Source organism: Lynx rufus, unplaced genomic scaffold, assembly GCF_022079265.1.
Source record: "Lynx rufus isolate CCGP_SWC_20201006 ecotype Redwood Valley unplaced genomic scaffold, mLynRuf1.p SCAF_7, whole genome shotgun sequence".
Lineage (NCBI taxonomy): Eukaryota > Metazoa > Chordata > Mammalia > Carnivora > Felidae > Lynx > Lynx rufus.
The window spans coordinates 27,735,373-27,756,733 of record NW_025814889.1 but is presented as its reverse complement, the minus strand read 5'-3'; the positions used below and the strand labels follow the sequence as shown (position 1 = coordinate 27,756,733).

At 45.9% G+C, this 21,361-nt stretch overlaps 1 protein-coding gene across 1 annotated transcript in view; it reads right to left on the bottom strand.

Moving 5' to 3' along the window:
* SVIL (supervillin) overlaps positions 1-21,361 on the bottom strand; it is an 87,296-nt gene that overhangs the window by 42,280 nt on the left and 23,655 nt on the right. Inside the window, exons 5-11 of the mRNA XM_047064863.1 lie at positions 20,464-20,498; positions 19,838-19,899; positions 19,308-19,447; positions 15,365-15,608; positions 14,332-14,905; positions 13,267-13,492; positions 4,585-4,714 (exon numbers count right to left, since the gene is read on the bottom strand). Coding sequence (XP_046920819.1) covers positions 4,585-4,714; positions 13,267-13,492; positions 14,332-14,905; positions 15,365-15,608; positions 19,308-19,447; positions 19,838-19,899; positions 20,464-20,498 — 1,411 coding nt within the window. The remainder of the gene's footprint in view (positions 1-4,584; positions 4,715-13,266; positions 13,493-14,331; positions 14,906-15,364; positions 15,609-19,307; positions 19,448-19,837; positions 19,900-20,463; positions 20,499-21,361) is intronic.

Sequence of the window (21,361 nt, the reverse complement as noted above, 5' to 3'; positions counted from 1 at the left end):
GCCACCAAGTCTAAGAGTCTGACTCAAGGATGTGAAATGTGTGACAGATTGTAAATATATGAAGAACTGATCCCGCATCTCTCGCTCGCTCTCTCTCACACGCGCACACACACGCACAAACACGCACACCGAAATGCTGCAAGGGAGTTACTTCTCCAAACGAAACAAGTTCTTCCCTACTGCTCGGAAATTGCAATGAGGCTTAAAATGTGTAGGCTTTTCCTCACCTGATTAATAGATACAAAAGACAGGTATTTATGGGCAGCAGGTATAGCAGGAGAATAAGTAGAAGCATATACAGGTTCCTATAGAGCAAAGCAAGAGGATTAGAGGTGAAAAGAGAAGGTTTATCAGAGCAGGGTGGGGAAAAGGAGAGACAAAAACAAGGATTTCTTGGACAGAATGTTAATTTACTCATTGCAATTTCAGCTCTCTTTTCAAGAGAGTCCTGCCCGTTTGTCTTCTTAGAATGCTAACATAAATCCATACGAGCACAGTAAATACACCCGAGTCAGGTCTGTGCTGTAATTAAATGAGTTAACGACAAGATTCCTGCAATTTATATGATAACTCGGTTATGGAGAGGGGAACCAGGACTTTAATGGACAGCTTTAGCATTTAATGTAAAATATCTCATTTGAAGTCGTTTCCAATTTTTCATTCTATGATTAAAAAAAAAAAATAAAGTAACAGGATAGCTCTCTCCTCTGGATAGAGGTGGCATCTTGCCTCGGGGTAAGAAACCAAACACGAGGGCCTCAGAGGGAACCATCACTGATGAGATTACATGTGGTGAGGTAGACGTAGAATTCTGGCTGTCATCTAGAGGACACCTATGTTAGAGTCAGGCTTACCCAAAGCAGATTAGAAATGGCACTATCATCTGCAAATCCTCCTTCTTCCTACAGGTTAAAACAAATAGGAAACATTGCGGACTGCTGGAAGAGTAGGGTTGGGTTAAGGGTGTCACAATCATTTTCAAAGATTTTGTGCCTGGGTTCCATTAGATGCATGCGCATGCTCACACACACAGTCGGGTGGCCCAAACACCAAGTAAACTCACATTCCATCAGTGGGATGAGAATCTTTAATGTGGAGGTCATACCATCAGCCTTTTCTCTCCCTCCTCCCTTAGGCCTTTCAATAGACTGTTTCCTGAATTGTGATTTGGAATTTCAAAGGCAGCAGACAATTAGACCCTGAATTGGCAGATTTACCTTCCTTGAATCGTCAAGAACGTGCCCTGGGGACATCATAGGTCTCAACTTGATTCCCCAGACCTGATACTATAGAGGGCAGCTGGATATCCAGTCCCTATCTGTGACTCAGACATAGAGCTGGGTGGTGATGGCAAAGTCTATAAAGTCATTTCATTTCCTGGAAAAAGTCTGATATACTGGATGATTATCTTAACAAAATGCATGGGACTCACTATCTGCCTTAAGGTCAAGTATGCCAAAATGAGGTTGAGATTTAGAGTAATTACTCGATAAAAATAAATACATGCAACTGAGCTGTAACAGACAGACTCCTGCTTTTACAACTTTGCATTATTTTTCTTGCTCTTTGGATGGAATGAGTTACCCTGGAAGAAACGGTCTCCAGATCAGGTTCAGGTGCACACATTCCATACAGTGTGGACCAGGCCAAATCTAGAAACCAAATGGCCTTCTCATCTTCAGAACTCATTATAGATGTTGCAAAAGCAAAAATGTCTAAGTCAGGTTAGCGCTGCCCTAGACTAAACCAAGAACGGGAGAAAGAAGAGAGAAGAGTGGCCTAGAGAGAGGAAGGGAAAGAAAGAGGAGAAAGAACCCAGATTGGTTGTTACAGGAAATGAGAGAGTCAGCCATGTAAACGATTGGTGCTCGGAAGCTCCAAACCATCAATCCTGATTCTGGGAGAATAAATTTGGAAAGCTGAGAACTCCTATTAAGTTACAGATTCTCTGAGACATGACTAGTCTTTTACTAGGGGAAGGAAAACTCTACCTTAGTTCTCCAAATCTATGCATGGGCTAAAAGAATATTTTCTTACCAGATAGGATCCCAAAGGAGATGCTGGTTAGAGCAACCACAGATTGGTTTCGTTTGAGGACAAACTCTTTGACAGAGACAAAACACTTACAGATTTTTAAGGCATCCTTTCACATTTTTTTTTAACATGGTTCCTAGACGATCTAAGATCACTTACGTTGCTCACATTCTATTTTTATTGGACAGCAAGGATTTTCAGAGGGGCAATGGCTGTGATTTCTAGACAGTCCTGTCTCTAGTTCCTGTCTCCTCTGCATTTCCACAGGCTGCAGCTCGTGGGACTGCGCTTACGACACCCAAAAGCTGGAGGAGGGCAAACTGTAAAAGGATCGGCACCCAGAAATTATGTGCCCTTCATGAATGCACAAACTGTGCCGCAAGTGATGCCTTGACTCTATAACCAGCTCCCTTCCTGTCTTGGTGTTAAAGATGGAAGGTTCCGGAGCTTGCTCCCCTTTGCAGAGCTCTCCGGCAGCAAGCCTAGATCCAGCCCATGCAGCAAGATCCCATCGGCATGCACCAGGCAGCATGAACGTCCTTCTCTCTCTGGGGCAGGATTCAGACACCCGGCAAGTGGTGGTGTCTCCCAAGGACTCCTCAGCTGTGGGGGGACTGCCTGAAGACAGAGTAGGCTCGAGGCACCTCACATCTAAGCCCAGCGAAGGTGTGACTGAAATATACTGCCAGCCCTTGGGAAGAAAAGAAGCCAAGGGCTTATCAGGGGCCATGCGCAAACCACTTGACCTCAACAGAACTTGAGATTTCCCAATGTCTGCCACAAAAGCCTAAAATAGATCGGCTTATTTTAACTTCAAAGAGCTTACCGTCTCAGGCCAGAGTGAACTAGGTCACTGAGGAGGAGGAGGAGGAGGAGGAGGAGGAGGAGGAGGAGGAGGAGGAATAATAATAGTGAGTTCACTACTGCTGCAGAATCTGCAGCGTCCAGGAGCCCAGAGACATCCTTGCACACATGGGCCCCAGGCACACTTAGGGCCCCAGTGCTTCTGTTGACTGCATTTCCACCCCCAGGGGCTACCCTACCCTGCTTAGGACTCTTGCCTTCTGAAAACCTTAGCCAGGTGTGAGGCAGTTCGGATCTCACCCCCTACGCTCACAGCCTTCTGGTGGTCACAGCTCAAATGATCCCCCAATCTCCCGCAATCCCCCAGTGCGATAGGGCTCTTATCGCATTCATTCCTCACAAGGACTCTAGCTGGCCATGTGCACGATAGCTCTATTTGAACTTCCGCCTGGCCATAGGGGACTGTCAGCTCCTATGGCTCCTTTGCATCTTCCAAAAGGACCAACAGGAGGTGAGTGTTAACGTCTTTTGAAGCGGTGATTTCAAAACCCTTTTAGATAAAGTTTGTGGGCAACAGGGATACGATCGAAGGACCCTGTCTTTTCCACTTCAGGATCTCATTCTTGAAATCCAAATTTCACACCTATGCTTTTAAATATCCAACTGAATTGGAGAACTTTACAAATGGCTGAAATCACATGTCTTTAGCCATTATCTTTAATATCATATATGTCTCAAAAAAGGAAATATAAATTGTTGTTCCAATCTAACGTATGAAGACACACAGGTACCACATAAAGGAGTATCAGAGTTCCTGCCTCACCGTCCTGCATGGATGCTTCCCTTTCATGTAAGTTTCTGCATGCATAAAGGCCACATTCACTATTCCCCTCTGCCACAGATGCTAAGTTGTTTTAGAACTAAAGGAGGTACAGGTGATCGTCCTGTTGGAAGTGGTTTGTTTGTTTCTGTTTGAAGACTTTTAACCCTAGAAGTTGGCCAGAGGACGTGTCACACGTGGCCACCTTGCCTCCAGCCAGCACATGCATTTACAATCGTAGGGCCAAGCAACAGGAAAGTTACCGTCCACTTTGAAAGTGTGCACTAACTCGTCAAAAGCTGGTCATCATTACACTCGTAATTTAACAGTTCATCACTGCTTTTCCATAGGACATGCTTGCCAGTATCGATAACAATGTATTACTTGATTTTATTTAAACTTGTTAACATAGGTTGCTGTACATCCTCAACAAAAGGCACACCGGCTCACTGTAAAACATGCTCAGGATCACGAAAATAAGTACGCACTGACCACCGTCATGTCCTTGTTCTGGGTGCGTGGGTTTTAAATCTCAGTGTGGCGCATTCGAGTCCACATCTGATATGCCAACTTATAAACTGCTAGTGGTCGATTAAAGATTTTCATTACAAAGGTTTTAATAACACTGTAAAGTCAGACTGCGTTTCAGGAAGGTTTTAAACCGAAGTAAGAGTACACACTTCAAAATGTAGGGACTTGCTTGCGGACGCCTTATGTATGCAGTGCTCTCACCAGTTTGATAACATCTCAAGCCTTTACCTTTTGATCAATTTCAGCTGCTGTGTGACAGGTGCACAGTGCGAACCCAAAAGGCAAGACAGTGTTTCACAGGGTGGTAATTAGTCAAGGTATGCATGCTCGCCTATCTGATGCACGTCCAGGCATGATGTTAGTTGAGTGCTTTTCCCGAACACGTAAAGCATTACCTTCTTCTTGAGGGACTGTTCCGTTTCTTGTACGTGCAGGCCACCGGCGATAGACGCTTTGCCATACTCCTGCTTTCTGCTAAGTCTGTTTTTCCAATCCTCTTCACCGCTTTTCCTCAACAGTGCTAATCTGAGGGGAAAACACGCCAACCAAAAGGGGTTCAGCACCACACTCTTACTTGTAACAGAACCATAATTTGGGTCAGTTAGAAGTCTTTGGTCAATACGTGACCACAGCTACTGAATTTTAATCTTTTTGCGTTTCATTTATCCTGAAGTAAGTTATGCCTGGAAAATTAACATAACCATTCCCTTTTCTAAGATGCACCCCGCCCCCAAATTTTAAGTTGATTACAATGCAAACCTGAAATCTCACTTGCCAGATAAAGATGCTTCATCATTCTACCAAAGGAATCTCTGTGTTTTTCCCTTGCCCTTACCCTGAGAGCAGAGATTAAGGTAACCATCCCCAGAGAAAAATGTCCTCTAATGACCCCTTCTGGTCACTTGGTAAAATAGCATTTAATGACTACAGCTGGATTGGATGGTACTCCTTTGCAGAAAACACAGCAGAAATGGGTTTCAAAACTAAAAGCTATAAAAAATTAACCATCGTCTTGTACCTTTCAATAAAAGGCAAACAAATGTTTAAGATTTTCTTCTCTTCCTGTACTCTAAGCCCTGTCCTTTTCCTCCAAATGCACTTGGTCTTTCGAATCTATCTTCTAAATACAGAAACTGTTCTCTACAAACCCATTTTTGAAAAATGATTACTCCAACTTTCCTCCTGGGGAAAGCCACATACAAAAAAAGAATCTAATTAATTGAGATTTTTACCTAACCTACTTTAGCTCAACTCTGGTGTAACTTGATACGGAGCTGCCTGGATGCTACAATCTGTGAAAGGCTATTTTCGTGAGCATGAGGCTGTTTTGGCTCACTCCCCTACGATGAACGAAGCAGTCTTGGGCATTTAAGTTGGACAAACATGGGAAAGATAAAAGGGAAAAATGTGGTTATCGTTAAACTCATTTGAGCTGATGCTCAAACAATTTAAAGACTGGGGAAAAAAAGGGATTTAGACCCCTTTTGCCCTCTGCAGAGCCTGCCCGGCCAAGTCTTTTAAACATCCTAGTGCACGTGCATAACTTGCATATTTTAAAGCAGCACATCAACCCTAGCTTGGCCGTGAACTCTGGTCAAGTAGCCTGGCCTCCTTTCCATATTGGTCATACTGGGAACTGGACTCAATGGTCTCTTAGGTCCCTTCTACTAATTTTCCTGACTCCACTAAATATTTGAATTGGAGATGGGATGAAATATATTCTGCTCCTCGATAAAAGTTTTTCTAAGCAAATAAAAAAGCAAACTTTCCAGTACTTGAATAAGAATCTACTTCCATCTACAAACTTATACACAATCATACCTTAACCTTAAACTTGTCCATTCATTCAAATAACGCAGAGTAAGCAACAAAGAAAAGAACTCCCCCAAAGGGGCAGAAGCTCCGAACTCTGGACCTGTCCCTTACTCTTCCTTTTCCTTCCCTTCCCTTCCACGATGCGACAGATAAGACCTCAAATGACCATTCTATAAAACTGATATAATGCCACTTATCAGTCTGTGATACTGTGATTTATAGTGGGAAATATATACTTGGTTTTCATCAACTTTCTGGGCCTAGAGCTGCCGAAACCCTTGGAATTTCCTAAGTGATGAGAATGACAGAGGTGTCTATTAATCAGGTGCATTTGGGGAAGCACCTAAGGATGGGAACTGATTGCCTCTAATCACAAATATTGATTAGAGGGGTGGGACTTTCATGCCCCCTGACTTCTGGAGAGGGGAGAGTGGCTGGAGGTGGAATCTCTCACCAATGGCCAATGATCTAATCGACTACACCTATGTAATGATGCCTCTATAAACACCCAGAAGAATGGGGCTCAGACAGCTTGTAGGTTGGTGGACATGTGGAGAGTGGGGGAGAGGAGTGAGCTTGGAGAGAGCGTGGGGGCTCCACGCCCTTTCCCTATACCTGGCGCTATGATCTTCCATCTAGCTCTTCTTGTGTTATATCCATCCATAATAAACTTGAGATCTAGTGAGCAAAACATTTATCTAAGTTCTGTGAGATTCTCTAGTAAATCAAACCCAAGGAGCGGGTCACCGGAATCTCCAATCTATAGCCTGTAGGGTGAAAAGCCCAGGTGACAACGTGGCCCTGTCACTGGCATCTGAAGTGTGTCTGTGTATGTGTGTGTGTGTGTGTGTGTGTGTGTGTGTATGTGTGTGTGTGTGTGTTGGGGGGCAGTCTTATAGGACGGAGCACTTAACCTGTAGGATCTGATGTCAACTTGAGGTACACAGCATCAGAATTGAGTTGAATTGTAGGGACTCCCAGCTGGTGTCAGAGGCACTTGGTGGTGGAGGAAAAAACCACATTGGCGATTAGAGTAGGAATCGTACTCTCTAAGACAGGCCCCATTTGGCTAAAGGTTTCAGTTAGCCCTACCTGCTGTGATCTGTGAGGTTTGACAGTACTCTGCATGCTACAAGGACTAGTTTGTGCACTTAAATACAAATTCTCAATGCCTTCAGGTGTTTTCATCAGAGTATATAATGACTCATCTTTTCTCTAATTATTTTGAATGAGTCGGTTTTATTCTAATGAGCAAAAATAATAAAATCATGAAAAAATAATTAGTATTTGCATAGAGCTTTCGAAGGTTTCAAAGGGTCTATAAATGAGATTTTCTTTTTTTTTTTTCTTTTCAACGTTTTTTTTTTTTTTTTGGGACAGAGAGAGACAGAGCATGAATGGGGGAGGGGCAGAGAGAAAGAGGGAGACACAGAATCGGAAACAGGCTCCAGGCTCCGAGCCATCAGCCCAGAGCCTGACGCGGGGCTCGAACTCACGGACCGTGAGATCGTGACCTGGCTGAAGTCGGACGCTTAACCGACTGCGCCACCCAGGCGCCCCTATAAATGAGATTTTCAAAAAGGGGGCATGCCAGTTCTCTTACACTCAAGTGAAGAAGTACTTCCAATTCACCATCTTGTGACGAGAGACATTCATCTCCCTGACATTCTTGCAAATTGGTCTCAGAGCCAGCTTCCGTGTCTTACTTCACCTTTGACACAGACCAGTCGTTATTCATCTTGTCCATCTACTTTTTTTTTTTTTAAGTTTGTTTTTTTATTTTGAGAGAGAGAGAGAGAGAGAATCCCAAGCAGGCTCTGCACTGTCAGTACAGAGCCTGACGATGCGGGGCTCGATCTCACAAACCCGTGAGATCATGACTTGAGCTGAAATCAGGAGTCAATGCTTAACCGACTGAGCCACCCAGCCTCCCATCTACCTTTTTAATCAGAGTTGATTCCAAATGAGTTGAGAGATTCTAAAACGTCAAATTCATCCTCGTGAGTTGGGTTTATGGGAAATAATGCACTACAGTCCTTGAGAACATTCTCACAACAAAGCTCCTGGGAATCCAGAGCAATGACAACATAATCCAAGTAACCGTATGGTTTCCTCAGCGGCTGCTCTGAGCGATATAAACCCGACTTAGAAAAAAATCAAAGTGTGGAATCTATAACCAGCTTATATTATAGTCCACCTGACACTCTACTGCTCTACACAGCAACCTCAGAGAAACTGGTTATTGTCCCCGATGCGACGGACAAGGCACGAGTACACATACAGGCCAAGGATTTCGTTGACGGAGGTCAGGCTGTACGTCACTGGGGCAGGGTGATATGGTTCCCGTGCAGGGGTGCCCTGCCTCCCAATAGGTGGCTTGTCTCACTACATTAGTGTGTTAGCTGTCCAGACATGTTTTTGTCCTCATGTTTTAGAAACTGCAGAGTATTCTGGCTTGCTTATAATGTTCTTTTCTCCCCCTGGGATGGCCTTCAAAGAATTCCTCCATTCCAAAACCCTAAAATCTTACTTCTGGAAGTGCTGGCAGGGTCATCATCAGGAGTTTCCAAAGACTACAGAGTAACCAGAATACCATGGAAGAGACGGTGGTTCGATTCAGCGCACAGGGTACTTGGACCCTGCCCTAGCTTGCAGAGTGCAAATGACATGACGGGTAACTTACAAATAACACGCACTAAAACTTAAATGTATCATTCCTGTCCCTTCGGATTTCCTACTTGGTGTTCAACAAGCTGAGGAGGGCGGGAGACCTTTCCAAACACGTTCTCTCCTCCTGCGATCCCACGACCCTCCGGAGTCGGCGAGACCGCTATGCGCTGGCAGGGGCCGAGGCGTGAAACGTCAGGTCCTACACATGTCATAAATTACTGCCTATGCAATTCAAACGACTGTCAGCGCTTGTAACATCCGCCAAGTCCAAGCACTGCTTGCAGGGCTGTGATGTTGAGAGCCTGGGCATCTGCTTAGTCTGAGGTGGAGAGCCCAGTGAGTGGCACCGTGTTAGCCTATTAACCCCAAGGCCTGGCCAGGGGCCACCGCGCTGTGTGCTCGCCAGGCCACCCGGGGGGAAATGTCTGCCTGTCTTGCCACAGCCCACACTTTCTCAGCGGGGGACACTGGCCTGACGTGGCTGTGCTCAGCGGCCCTGGTCTGAGAGCCCTGCCTGATTAGAACGGGTTCTGCAGGCTCACAGCAGTCCGGGCTGGGTCAAATACGGGACAGGCAAACCACATGGCCCCTAATCTCATGTGGTTTTTCTCCTCCCCCTTTGAAAATGCCCCCTCGTTTCAGACAATCACAGGCACCAGGCAGATTTCAGATAGGACTGACCGGCACCGATTAGGACTCATATCCGATCTTGGTCTTGGCTAGTCTGCAGGCCGCAGGAGTGAGCTAGTGTGTCTTTCAAAAGGGGACAAATCAAAGATCAGAAAAGGAGGCTGCAAAGGAGAAACACACCTCCTGTCATAATTCTTACGTAAAGCTGGGGGCCCTCTGGTGGCTGAAATCTCCAGCAAGAGCCTCCAGTCCCTGCCGGGGAAGCATGGACACAGTCTCTGGCTGGTGGGGAGCAGGCCAAGGGTGGGTGGAGAGGCGTGCAGGGGACTCTGCAGGCTGGCGAGAGGCGTGGGGCACATTCTTCACCACTCCCGGGAGTTCAGCTAAGCCCTCACAAGACAGGATGGCTTTTTTGCCTTTTTTAGTAATCTCCTGAATATGAACACACAGATACCATTGCTTCAGTAACTGTGGAAAAGATTTCTAATAGCCTGGCGCACTTCTGAAGAGGTTTCAAAGGTTTTAGGCCTAAGGAACACACAACTTACTCGATTTATAATGTTTTTCAAAGAAGTACCCAGCCAGGGATGATTTAAACCCAAATCGTTTAGGCAGTTACGAAACCGTGACTTTATTAATCCAGGGGCAAAAGCCGATTGTGTCCTAAGTTTTGTGTTAGTGACGGTTCAAACTTCATATTCTGGATATCAGCAAAGACGAAGAAAGAGAAGGAACCTTTAGGCATGTCTGCTTGAACCTCCAGCCTGCCCTAGAAAAGGGGAGCATATTGAGGATTTCCGGGAATTTCTTAGTTGCTACACTTTCCTAGGTCCTAGTGACTATGTACAAAGTGGGGATAACGCTGGCTCCCTGCTAGGGCTCCCTTCAGCACTAATGAGGTAGTTAGTGCATGAAAAATGCAGAGGACAGCACATGGCCCCGGGTGCTCCTCAGACCGGAGGCTCAGCACGCCCCCGTCCTGAGCAGAAAGGAGACGATTCACAAGGCGGAGGAGGCCAGAACTGCGTCCTCGGGGCTGCAGCTTTTTCGCAGAAGCAGTAAAGGAACTCTGCAAAGTCCAGTCTCTACTTCTTAAGAGTCGGAAATGGGAGTGTGAAACTGGAAATGAGCCACGAGAACGCGTGCATTGAGAAAATTAACACAGGAGGGGGGCAAATCTTGCTGCCCCTGATGTCCGGCTAGCACTGGTGTCCTCCAGTCAATTTCCTAGCGAGACCACACACGTTAGCTGCCTGCAGGCCAGCGTGAGCGCACGGCAGTGCCACCCCGCCTACCACGGGGAAGGTGGGGACCACTGCCTGCACCGGTCAGTTCCCCGCGTGGGCCCTAGTGGCCCTGGGAGCCAAACCCCTCCTTTGGCAAAACGAGGCAGTCAGAAGAAATTACAGTAAGGGTTAAAAGTTCCATTTAGGGGCGCCTGCGTGGCTCAGTCGGTTAAGCATCTGACTTTTTAAAAATTTTTTTAATGTTTTATTTATTTTTGAGACAGAGAGAGACAGAGCATGAATGGGGGAGGGGCAGAGAGAGAGGGAGACACAGAATCCGAAGCAGGCTCCAGGCTCTGAGCTATCAGCCCAGAGCCCGACGCGGGGCTCGAACTCACAGACCGCGAGATCGTGACCTGGCTGAAGTCGGACGCTTAACCGACTGCGCCACCCAGGCGCCCCATCCCTCATCCTTTTTTTAAACAGTTATTTAAAAAAAACCGAAGAGCAAAAGTATTCTTTACTGTCATGGTTCTCAACAGATCGGGGTCAGGAGTCCCTGGAGACTGAGAAGTTCTGTGTCCCACTAGCCAGATGGTGCCTGTGATCAACAGCTGGTTTTGAACCCACTTCCAGGGAGGTCACAGAAACCTCACGGCCATTCTTGAACTTGGACATCCGTGAGGTCCGGGTGGTTAAGCAACTGTGCCTTTACAGTCTCTCATATTTTCTACAAACGAGAACTCTACATTAAGATTAAAACTGCTTTCAGGGGCGCCTGGGTGGCTCAGTCGGTTAAGCGTCCAACTTCAGCTCAGGTCGTGATCTCACGGTCCGTGGGTTCGAGCCCTGCGTCGGGCTCTGGGCTGTCAGTTCGGAGCCTGGGGCCTGCTTTGGATTCTGGGTCTCCCTCTCTGCCCCTCCCCCACTCACATTCTGTCTCTATCAAAAAATGAATAAACGTTAAACAAAATTAAAAAAAAAAAAAGACTAAAACTGTTTTCAGAAAGACCCAGATACACTCAGACTGACTAAAAATGGGCAGGTGAATCAAGAATTACTGCATAGTGGATAGACACAAAACGACATCAAAAGTCTTAAGTCCCCACCAGAGACGCAGAATCTACTTTATGAGCCTCTGTGAAAAATGGGAGCATAATGGTATGTTTCGCGGGGATTTTATTCCAGAGATATTTTCTGATGTATAAAACGCCAGAACTTGTGGGTGAGTGATATTTCTCGTTAATTCCCGTAAATGATGTCCCCTCCTTCTCACCCAGCTGATTATCAAGAGTAGGATCTCTGGGATCAAAGTCTCTCTAGGCCAGGTTTCAGAGGAGGAGGACTTCACACAAGCACAGGCCAGACAGCTTCCCTGATTCAAGACGTCACTCTCACTTAGCTGACCCCATCAGTTCTTCATCTAAGTCTTGGTCTAGCAGTCTCATGTAACTGTGAATCTTTTTTTAAGTTTTATTTATTATTATGACAGAGAGAGAGAGAGAGAGAGAGAGAGAGAGGGAATGTGTGCGTGAAGGGGGTAGAGGCAGGGAGAGAGGGAGAGAGAGGATCCCAAGCACAGCCTGACGTGGGGCTCGAGCTCACAAACTGAGATGATGACCCTAGCCGAAACCGAAGGTTGGACGCTTACCTGGCTGAGCCACCCAGGCGCCCGCATCTACTGTGAATTTTAAACAGGTAAAGGCAAAAGTAAGATTTAACAACCTTACTAATTTGTCCGTTGAGAAAGGCTCCATCTGCCTAGCTTTTTGTGAGTGATGCTCAAAAAGCTCGGCTTGAAAAACAGAACGAACAATTCTCAGCCTGGTTTGATACAAAAGGCGAAAGATTTGTACGATCTGAAGAGAAACCAGAGTATTCATCCTGGTTTGATATATAGTCTTAGGCAGTGCAAAACGTATCCAGAAAAATAAGAGCGGCCACCGTCGGACAGCGCAAGAGAACTTCTGAGTGGTGGGAGGTGCTGAGGAAGGGTCTGGGTGGGCATGGCGGGTTGTGCCGGTCACATTGGAGAAGCGCAGAGAAGGTTCTGCTGGTTGGTCTTCCTGTCACAATTACGTCTTTTGCTGCTTAATTCCACGGTGGCTAATGGTTAACAAGGAAAATACGACCTGAAATATTCAGCTCGGGTTCCCTGTATCTGTCCTATTTAAACCCAGCCTTTCTATCCTCCACTCTCCTTTTGAATAAAATGAGGCTACGGTGTTACCCGACACTCACATGTAATCTTTCACCGCTATTACCTGATACAAAATTTCTAAACGCACTTCAGCAAAGTCATCCGTTTCACTTTCTGTAGAATAAACAAAACTCAGATTCGAATCCCAAAGATCGAATATGGATTTACCTTCATTCTGTCTACATATACTTTACACAAATAGTCACAAAGCACGGGTGCATTCAATTTGAAGCCACGTGTCTGACGGGAAAAGAGCCAAGATCTCTGCTGCCGTCGCTGGCTAGTCCAAGAATTTCATATGGAGAAAAAAAAAAGCAAACCAAAAAAACAAAAAACAAACGGAACTGCAAACAAATGATGCAAGCAGATGTCTGTGTTTCCTCATCTGAGTCTGGAACTGGCGCTCCTCGGGCACTACCACCCCTGAGCATCCAGGCTTGCGACGTCACCCCTGCCCATCACTCAGATCTTTTTCTACGAGCAAACGGCCAGCTCCTCCCCCACAGAATCACTTCCCAATCATCAAATCGTATTACCTTTCTTTAATTGACATGGTTTTGCTGGCTGAGTCGAGGATGCCCTCCACAGCTGGCGCTTTGATCTCTCCGGCAGCAAACATCGCACCCGGACTCTTGGAGTACCTCTCCAGTGCTTGCTCGGAAGGCTCTTGCTGCTTCCGGGACACGGGGGTTGCAGCCTGAGCACCAGTTTTCCCGGCAGCTGTGCCCGTCTGCTCGGAAGCGGGCTCCCCGAAGTCAGCCGCTGGGGAGGAGAGGAGCAAAGTCAGCACTCACTCCTCCAGGGAGACATTCTTCCAGCTGTTCACCCTCTGCGGTCCCGCACCGGGAGTTCAATCCAATCCGTGGGCGCAGGGGGGTGACCCAATCCACTCGGATTTATGCAAATCTGTATAGCAGGCTACACTCTGGGAGGAAACCAAACTGCCCAGTGGGTTACTGCACACAGCAAATGGTTTTGTGACTGTGTGTCTTTTCCTATGTGCAAGACACAGGATGTTAGCTTTAAGTACACGCTACAAAACGTTTCTCCTCCTCCAAAGCAATACTTTCTCTGTTTCAAATGGCTATAATCACAAACCAAAACCAGCACTGTAACTTACACGCTATCATTTTATGGAAATGCAAAAGAAGGACTAAAGCCACCAGCAACAGAGCTTCCTAGTCGGCATAACGGGACTGTAGAAAGAGTCTGGAAATCCACAGTCCTGGGTTCAAGCCCTTATTCCCTGCGCTTACCTAGCCCTTTTGGGGTCATCAACTCATAAAAGGGACTGTCAGGGCCAGCAGGTCACAAGGCTGTTCTGTGAGTTAATGTGCCCAAAGTCATCAAGAATCCTTGTCAGGATGTATGAAAGAGCTCCAGGTACTTTTATTGCTGAAAAATTGATTCATCCAGGTCAGATTCATGTGAAAGGGAGATGTGGGGAGAGGAGGATTCACCCATGATGTGTAAGCAATACTAGTTACAAACTGTCTTCCTACTTGAGTTAAAAATAATCACAGACACAGGCAACCAAGCAGATGCCAAAACAGGCACCAAAAACCCAGTTGGTTTTCGAAACTTTAGGAGCAGTAACGTACCTCTTAGTGAAAACTTCCTTCTTGGGACATTCTCCACGCCGACCTTCTCTTCAAAGGGCTGCCTGTCCCTCAAGTCTGGGCTCCCCTGTGTGATGCTTTTAGCCATGGAAAATTCCTTCAGTTCGTCACCAAGGTGGCCCACGGGGGGATGAGCTAGTTCCAGGCTTCCCCTTCTCGGAACAGCATCCTTGGGTTCCTTATGGCTGTCTCCTTCCCAGACTCTGTTAAGGGTGGGGCACGATGGCTCTGCTTCCTCACAGGACCCGTACGCTTTGCCACCATCTCCACCTGTCAAGACTCTCTTGCTTTCTCTCTCTCCAAACTCTCTCAACATTCCTCTGCTCCCACTACCCTCTGCTGAAGGCTGCCAGGCTTGGGACTTCAGAATGCTTCTAACCGGAGATTCTGAATTTTCTATTGAGGACGGAAGTCTATAGTCAGTGGCACCTGGGATGTCGTCCACAGATGGCTTTGGCCGAAGATCCCCAGCGTACATTGGAGGGACTGTAGATGCCACGGTGGACACAGAGGTGTTAATAGTCGGTGAGAAAGGAATGAGCTTTCCACTTTGCACCTGCGAGGACACAGTTAAAATGCAAAAAGCTGATTCAAAAAGACTGTGTATATAAATCCCAGTTTATGGATTGGCATAGACTGAAATACCACATGTGGTGCCGTTTCACTGCTTATCTTAGCGGGAAGCCAACCCTAGACATATTTTATATAATGCATCTCATTAATCAAAATCATCTGGGTGAAAGCAGATTGTGGATCCTATTTTTTCTCTCCAGAAAGGACTCATTCCAGCTGCTTTCGGCAAGCAAATTAGGAAAACAGAAAAAGAGAAATGTACTTGGCATGGCTATCTCTCTTAGGAAAGAAGTTCTTACCTAGTTGCTTACAGGTAACACAGTTTACAGGTAGATCGCCTTCATTATACCCCTAACCTAGGAGCAACACTGTGTTCTTATGTTTTAAGAACCGCAGCCCCCCTCCCCCCTCCCCCCGAGGAACCAGATCACAGTGTACCCACCTGCTCCACCTCTCCAAGCGTGACTGGCTGAGTTTGATAGCGAGCATTCATTCTCCTCTGTCTCATGTCTATTCTGTTTCGGGTAGAAATAGCTTTTGAGACCGGCTGGGACAACTTGTTAAACAAGGCCAACTTCTCTGCTAAGCTTAGAGTGGAGGAGTCAGGTTCACCTTGCTCGGTAGAATCTCTGCCCTCGTTTGCCTGGTCTCTGGCTAAAGCCTTGTGGTGAGCAGATGCCTGTAGTCTGAAAGGGATAAAAAAGTCGGTGACACAGAGAAAAACCAACAAAAGCCCACTGCTAAATTGTGAATATTAACTTTCTTTCCAGCGTCACTTAATTTTGAACAGGGCTGACTTCTCCCTACAGAAATTTAAGACAGGCGTGGGCACCGTTTAGCTGTTAAGACCACGGCTAGCAGAACAGGCTGGGGAGACCAGCATTACCAATCTCACAAAGAGCAGGTCGTTAGCTCTGAATTATTTCTACAAAGTGAATTTTCTCTTTAAGGAACTCAAGTCAGTTTGGATATGCCTTATCTTAGAGGGACGTGTATCGTTAGTATCAATAAGTAAGGCTAAAAGGGAGTCCCAAGGCATTACCGATGGCGTATTTAGACATTATCTAAGTATGTGGTTCAGAGGTATTCTTTTCATGTTATAGAATTAGGAAATAATATAGTCATTCGGCCAACAACATATGTGTAACAAAGGGTTTTGGTTTTGGGGGCGCCTGGGTGGCTCAGTTGGTTGGGCGTCTGATTCTTGATTTCGGCTCAGGTCACGACCTCACAGTTTGTGAGAGAGAGCTCCTCGTCAGGCTCTGTGATGACAGAGCCTGCTTGAGATGCTCCCTCCCGCTCTCTCTGCTCCTCCCCTGCTCACACTCTCTCTCTCTCTCAAAAATGAAAAATAAACTTAAAACAAGAGTTTTGATTTTCACTAGCTAAACACAAATGGTTCAATTTTAAAGATTCCTTTCACTCCTTCCGTATAGCATTTTCTCTCATAACTTTCTACCAGTAACTTGGAAAAGTGAAGGAAATTAGGTGCTGATAAGTTCCTCCAACTTTCAGGTGGAGGAGAAGGCTTCCCGTTACCTGGTCACTGTGGATCCTAGAAGGTTTATGACAATGTATGTTTATGTCACTGGCAAATCCAATTCCCAAGCCCAGTGAACAGTATATCCTGTCTGCACTCCAATTAAATCACCAATTCACAAGCTGTCCCAGACCCGAGAGCAGGGTCAGTGTTCCAGGGTATAACGGATGGTAACGCAGATCAAGGAGAGCAATGGTCACCTACTTCGCCAAAGAGACCCCTGCTTCTGGGTGGTGCCACACGTATATCTGTACTGCCACGTGACTTCTTCTAACCTTACTTTCAGCCGTTGTGATTTGGTCCCTCACAGTAAAACAGAGCGGATATTTACATGCCATAAGGACATACTTTCAAAACACCACAACTGAAAACTTAGTAGTAAAACATCTAAGCGCAGACACTATGAATTATTATTGTCCCAATCCCAAAATGTCATGGCCTTGTCTCTCTATACGTTAGAAATTTATAGGATTGTTTTTAGCATGTCTTTACGATGACAGGCATTTTTAAAAAACTGGGGTATTACTGGAATTTCAACATTCATGTTAACTCCCCATTTGCCTATTAATCTTCATTAAGTGCTAGTATTTTAGAAGAATGAAATCTCACAGGGATTACGACGATCATGAAAAACAGAAACAAAACAAGCGGGTAAGTGAGTTAGTGCGATCCTAGTTCCGACACACAACGTAAGCAGGTAGGCGAAATGGTTTCTCATGCAGGCCTACACGGAGTTAGCGGAGTCTTGCACTATGACAAAACAAACTGCCATCCATTCCCAGAGCAACTCGTCGCTCTGACTCGTTTCTCAAGCAAATGACAGGCATTCAGAGCATGAGATGCATCTGCTGTCTAGGACCTTTGCCCTCAGGCTGCATGCAGCTACTTCTGTCCAGTACCTGGCAGGCGACACAGGGCTCTTAGCTACAGTGGGACTAGGAAGTCTTGCCATTACGGGGTGGGTGGTCACAGAGCACGAAGCAGGGATAGGTTCACTTTAAAAGCAATTGCCAAAGAAGGAACGTTCGTAAGGAGAGAGAAGAAAAGAAGCATTAAAGGAAAACACAGTTTTAAATTCAGAAACAGCAAATCAATATTTTCACGCAATTATTTGCTAAGTGTTTGGGGGCAAATTACAAAAGAACGGGAAGAGCAATTACAGACTTAGGAAATAAGAAACAGGCTACGCAAAGTAAACGGCGTACGATCAGGTTTTGAAAGTTTGGAAAGGGTTCACCCTATCTTCAGAATAAATGCCCTGATTTTTAAAATAACTTAAGGGAAAGCTGATATCGACACCAGCAAATCAGTAGATAATGCCCACGTTTCGGAATGTTGTTCTCAATCCATTTTGTAAAAAATCAGTGTACTCATATGATCTATAAAGCACATCAAAGTAGATTCAGGGCCCTTACCAGGTGGTAATTTTGGTTTATGTTTACTGTTTTACTCCCACAGGTAGTTGCTTCTTAGTTTACAACAGCCACTCAAACATGAAAAAAAAAAATGGGGCACCAGGGTGGCTCAGTCGGTTAAGCGTCTTCCACTCATGTCATGAGTTCACTTCTGTGAGTTTGAGCCCCGTGTTGGGCTCTGCACTGACAGCTCAGAGCCTGGAGCCTGCTTCAGATTCTGTGTCTCACTCTCTCTGCCCCTCCCCTACTCATGCGCTGTCTCTCTCTGTCTCAAAAATAAACATTAAAAAAAAAAAAAAGGAAAAGCTGAGCGGCCATGAGTTCCTAATGAATGCATGAAGCACTCATCCACAAATACACCAGGAGGCTGAGGAACAGCTGGGTAAGAAGTGATCAAACAGCAGGTACACAGAAGTGGGCTGCTACAGATGCCTCGTGGGATGGCCATGCCCTGAAGGAGATGAACTTCCTTTCTTCAGGAACAGTGTGTGTGTGTGTGTGTGTGTGTGTGTGTGTCCAGGGGAAGCACAAAAGCAATTTTTAAAACACTGATAAAAGTTCTCACTTGATTGAAGCAATGATCTCTGAATTACTTTGGGAAATCCATTCTGAACATATAGGAACATGTTGCTCATGTACAGAAAGTCATCAAACTTCTGAGTCATATTTTGGGGTTTTTGGTGATTATTTAAAAACAAACAAAAAGAACCCTTATCTTTTTGGGATATCGGCGATGGACGAAACGGTATCTGGGGTTTGCCTGAAAACGATGCAGGAGGAGAGGATAAGGGAGTAGGATGTCGGTAGAGCATGACTGGCCGGCTGCTGACTGTTGAAACAGGGTGGTGAGTACGTGGGGGGTTCACTGTATAAATCTCATGTTTTAGGGGCACTCTGGGGGCTCAGTCAGTTATGCGTCTCACTCTTGATCTTGGCTCAGGTCATGATCTCATGGTTCGTGGGCTCAAGCCCCACATCAGGCTCTGTGCTGACAGCACGGACAGCACGGAGCCTGCTTGGGATTCTCTCTCTCTCTCTCTCTCTCTCGCTCTCTCGCTCTCTCGCTCTCTCGCTCTCTCTCTGCCTCTTCCCAGCTTGCACTCTCTCTCTAAATCAATAAATAACAACTTAAAAAAAATAAATCTGTTTTAAATTTTCCATTGTAAAAATGATTCGAAAATGCACAGATGAACAACAATTTTAAGTTCCTCTCTAGGTTTTTCTAGGAGATACAGCAGGCAACACATCCCATTACAAAGTTCATAGAGACCACAGTAAGGGAGATACCCAAGTACCAACTTCTCTGTTGGCTTCTCACTAAACCATCTCCTGATCACTTCACTTTATTTACAAGCCTCTAAATCTTTTTTTTTTTTTTCCTTCAAGAAGACATTTCTCCCAAGGCCAAGAGGTCACAAAGGGGGACTTACGTGGCTGCGATGGCCACTTCCTCGGTGGTGACGGGCTGGGTGTGGGATCTGTCCTGCAGCCGCCGCAGCCTTTGCTCCACGGCCGGGTTTCTGGAGCGTCTCTTTGGAACGTTTTTCTCATCAAATGATTTCTCCATTTCCTAAGATCAGAAACAATGTGGAATCCTTATAAATGTGGGTGAAGGGCGCGGGGGCCACAGAGCGTCTCTGTTCTGTCCCCCTACAGGACCCCTGGGAGGGCCCTCTGGGAGGGACCACCTGGGAGGCAGGCAGCATTCTCAGAAGTCCACACCCCTGCGGTGTCGGCTGGTGGTCACATCAGCCGGGGGCTCAGGTGGGGGGGCGCACGGGCCAGGGCGAGATGGGTCCACACCCCTGCGGTGTCGGCTGGTGGCCACATCAGCCGGGTGGGGGGGGGGGCTCAGGAGGTGGAGGGGCGCACGGGCCAGGGCGAGATGGGAGCCAGGGGCCACGCAGGGAACAGGGGGAGCGGGGTGACAGCTTCTCTTCAAGCACTCGGCGCACCTTACCCTGAAAAGCAGCCTCTTGGCAGCAACACTCAGCTTGGCTCGTTCGTCTACCTTTTCTTCATCTGCAAAAGGCCATAAAATAAACACCGAACATCGTGAGAAAAATGGAGGTGTAATCTCTGAAAAGTTTCCCAAGGCTGACTTGAAAACCCTTGGAAGAGAAGAATGGACGTACCCCAAATTACACTTGGTAGTATTTTCCCCTCGGAGGGATCCCATCCCTCTGCTCAGTGAAAAGGTGCTAATTTCCACTGCGCTTAACCAGACAAAACTCCGTCCGGACAGGAATTTTCTATTCTAATATTTGAACAATTGAGGTTTGAGAATAGATTTTTACGAAAGGAAATTCTCATCTTCATTGTTAAATGGTAACAAGAAATAAACAAAAATCTGCTTCTTTAGCCAAACAGTCGTTTCAGTATTATACATTTCACAGTTCTCTCTCAAAAATGAGGGAAAGCTCATCCGAGAATCTCAGCTAGGTTTTAATATTTTCACAGAAAGAAAACCTGCAGAAAAGAAATCGGTAGGCTCCATAATCTCATCCTCTCAAAAAAGTGAAATCTTATGTAAACCTGGTCGGGGTGAGACGATAGAGAAGCGGTAAAAGGAAAACAGATACTTGCCCTCAGCAGTTGGCAATTCTGAATGCGACGCAGACCTGGGAAAGACATTAGCAAATAAAAATGACAAAAAGTTAGCTGGTGGGAATAGAAGATCCAAATAAAAAAGCATCAGATTAAAAGTAAAAACAAAAGTAAAAATTCAGTCACACTCTCTTAAAGAGTGTCATCCTGCCAGCAAGTCTCGTTGTGAACACACAGGGACGGTTGTTAATGGACACGGTGGAGTACGTGTGCACACAACCCAGCCAGGTGCACACCGTGTGGAGGCAAACCAAAACGGAGTGTAACTTAAACACGACTGATCATTGTTTAAACAAACCTTACCATTTCTACGCGCAAGCATACGGTCGTATAAAACTCAACACGACAAGTAGACAGACATTTATAAGATGAATATAAAACCCCTATTTACTTGCCCTGGAAAAGTCAGTGGATACTCACTGCGGATTCTACTCTAACAAGGGCATTAAGAAACGAAAAACATTCAATGAAGAAAAATAACGTGTCTCACTTCTTACCATCTAAATGCGGTGTAAAACGGTTAATTGTGATACTGTTCTCCCAGGAAGCGTTCTTTAAAAATACATGTATAATTATCTCTTATGGATTAGGTGGAAGAATTACGGAATCATCAGATCCATTGACACAGCACCAGGACCATCACTGTGGTAAAAATCCCGTAAGATGGCTTTTACGTTCCTAGACTGTAGAACTACACGTACGCATGCCTACCTATCTGATTCCTTTCGTTCTGCTGAGGTTATAGGTTGAGTTCTAAATCTCTCGGAAGTCTTTCTACTTTCACCAGGAGAAAAATAGCGTCTTGGTTTCCGGGACCCTCTCTCCCGTTCCACACCGGTAGGCAAGCCAACTCCTTCGGCTGACCTCTCAACCCGGG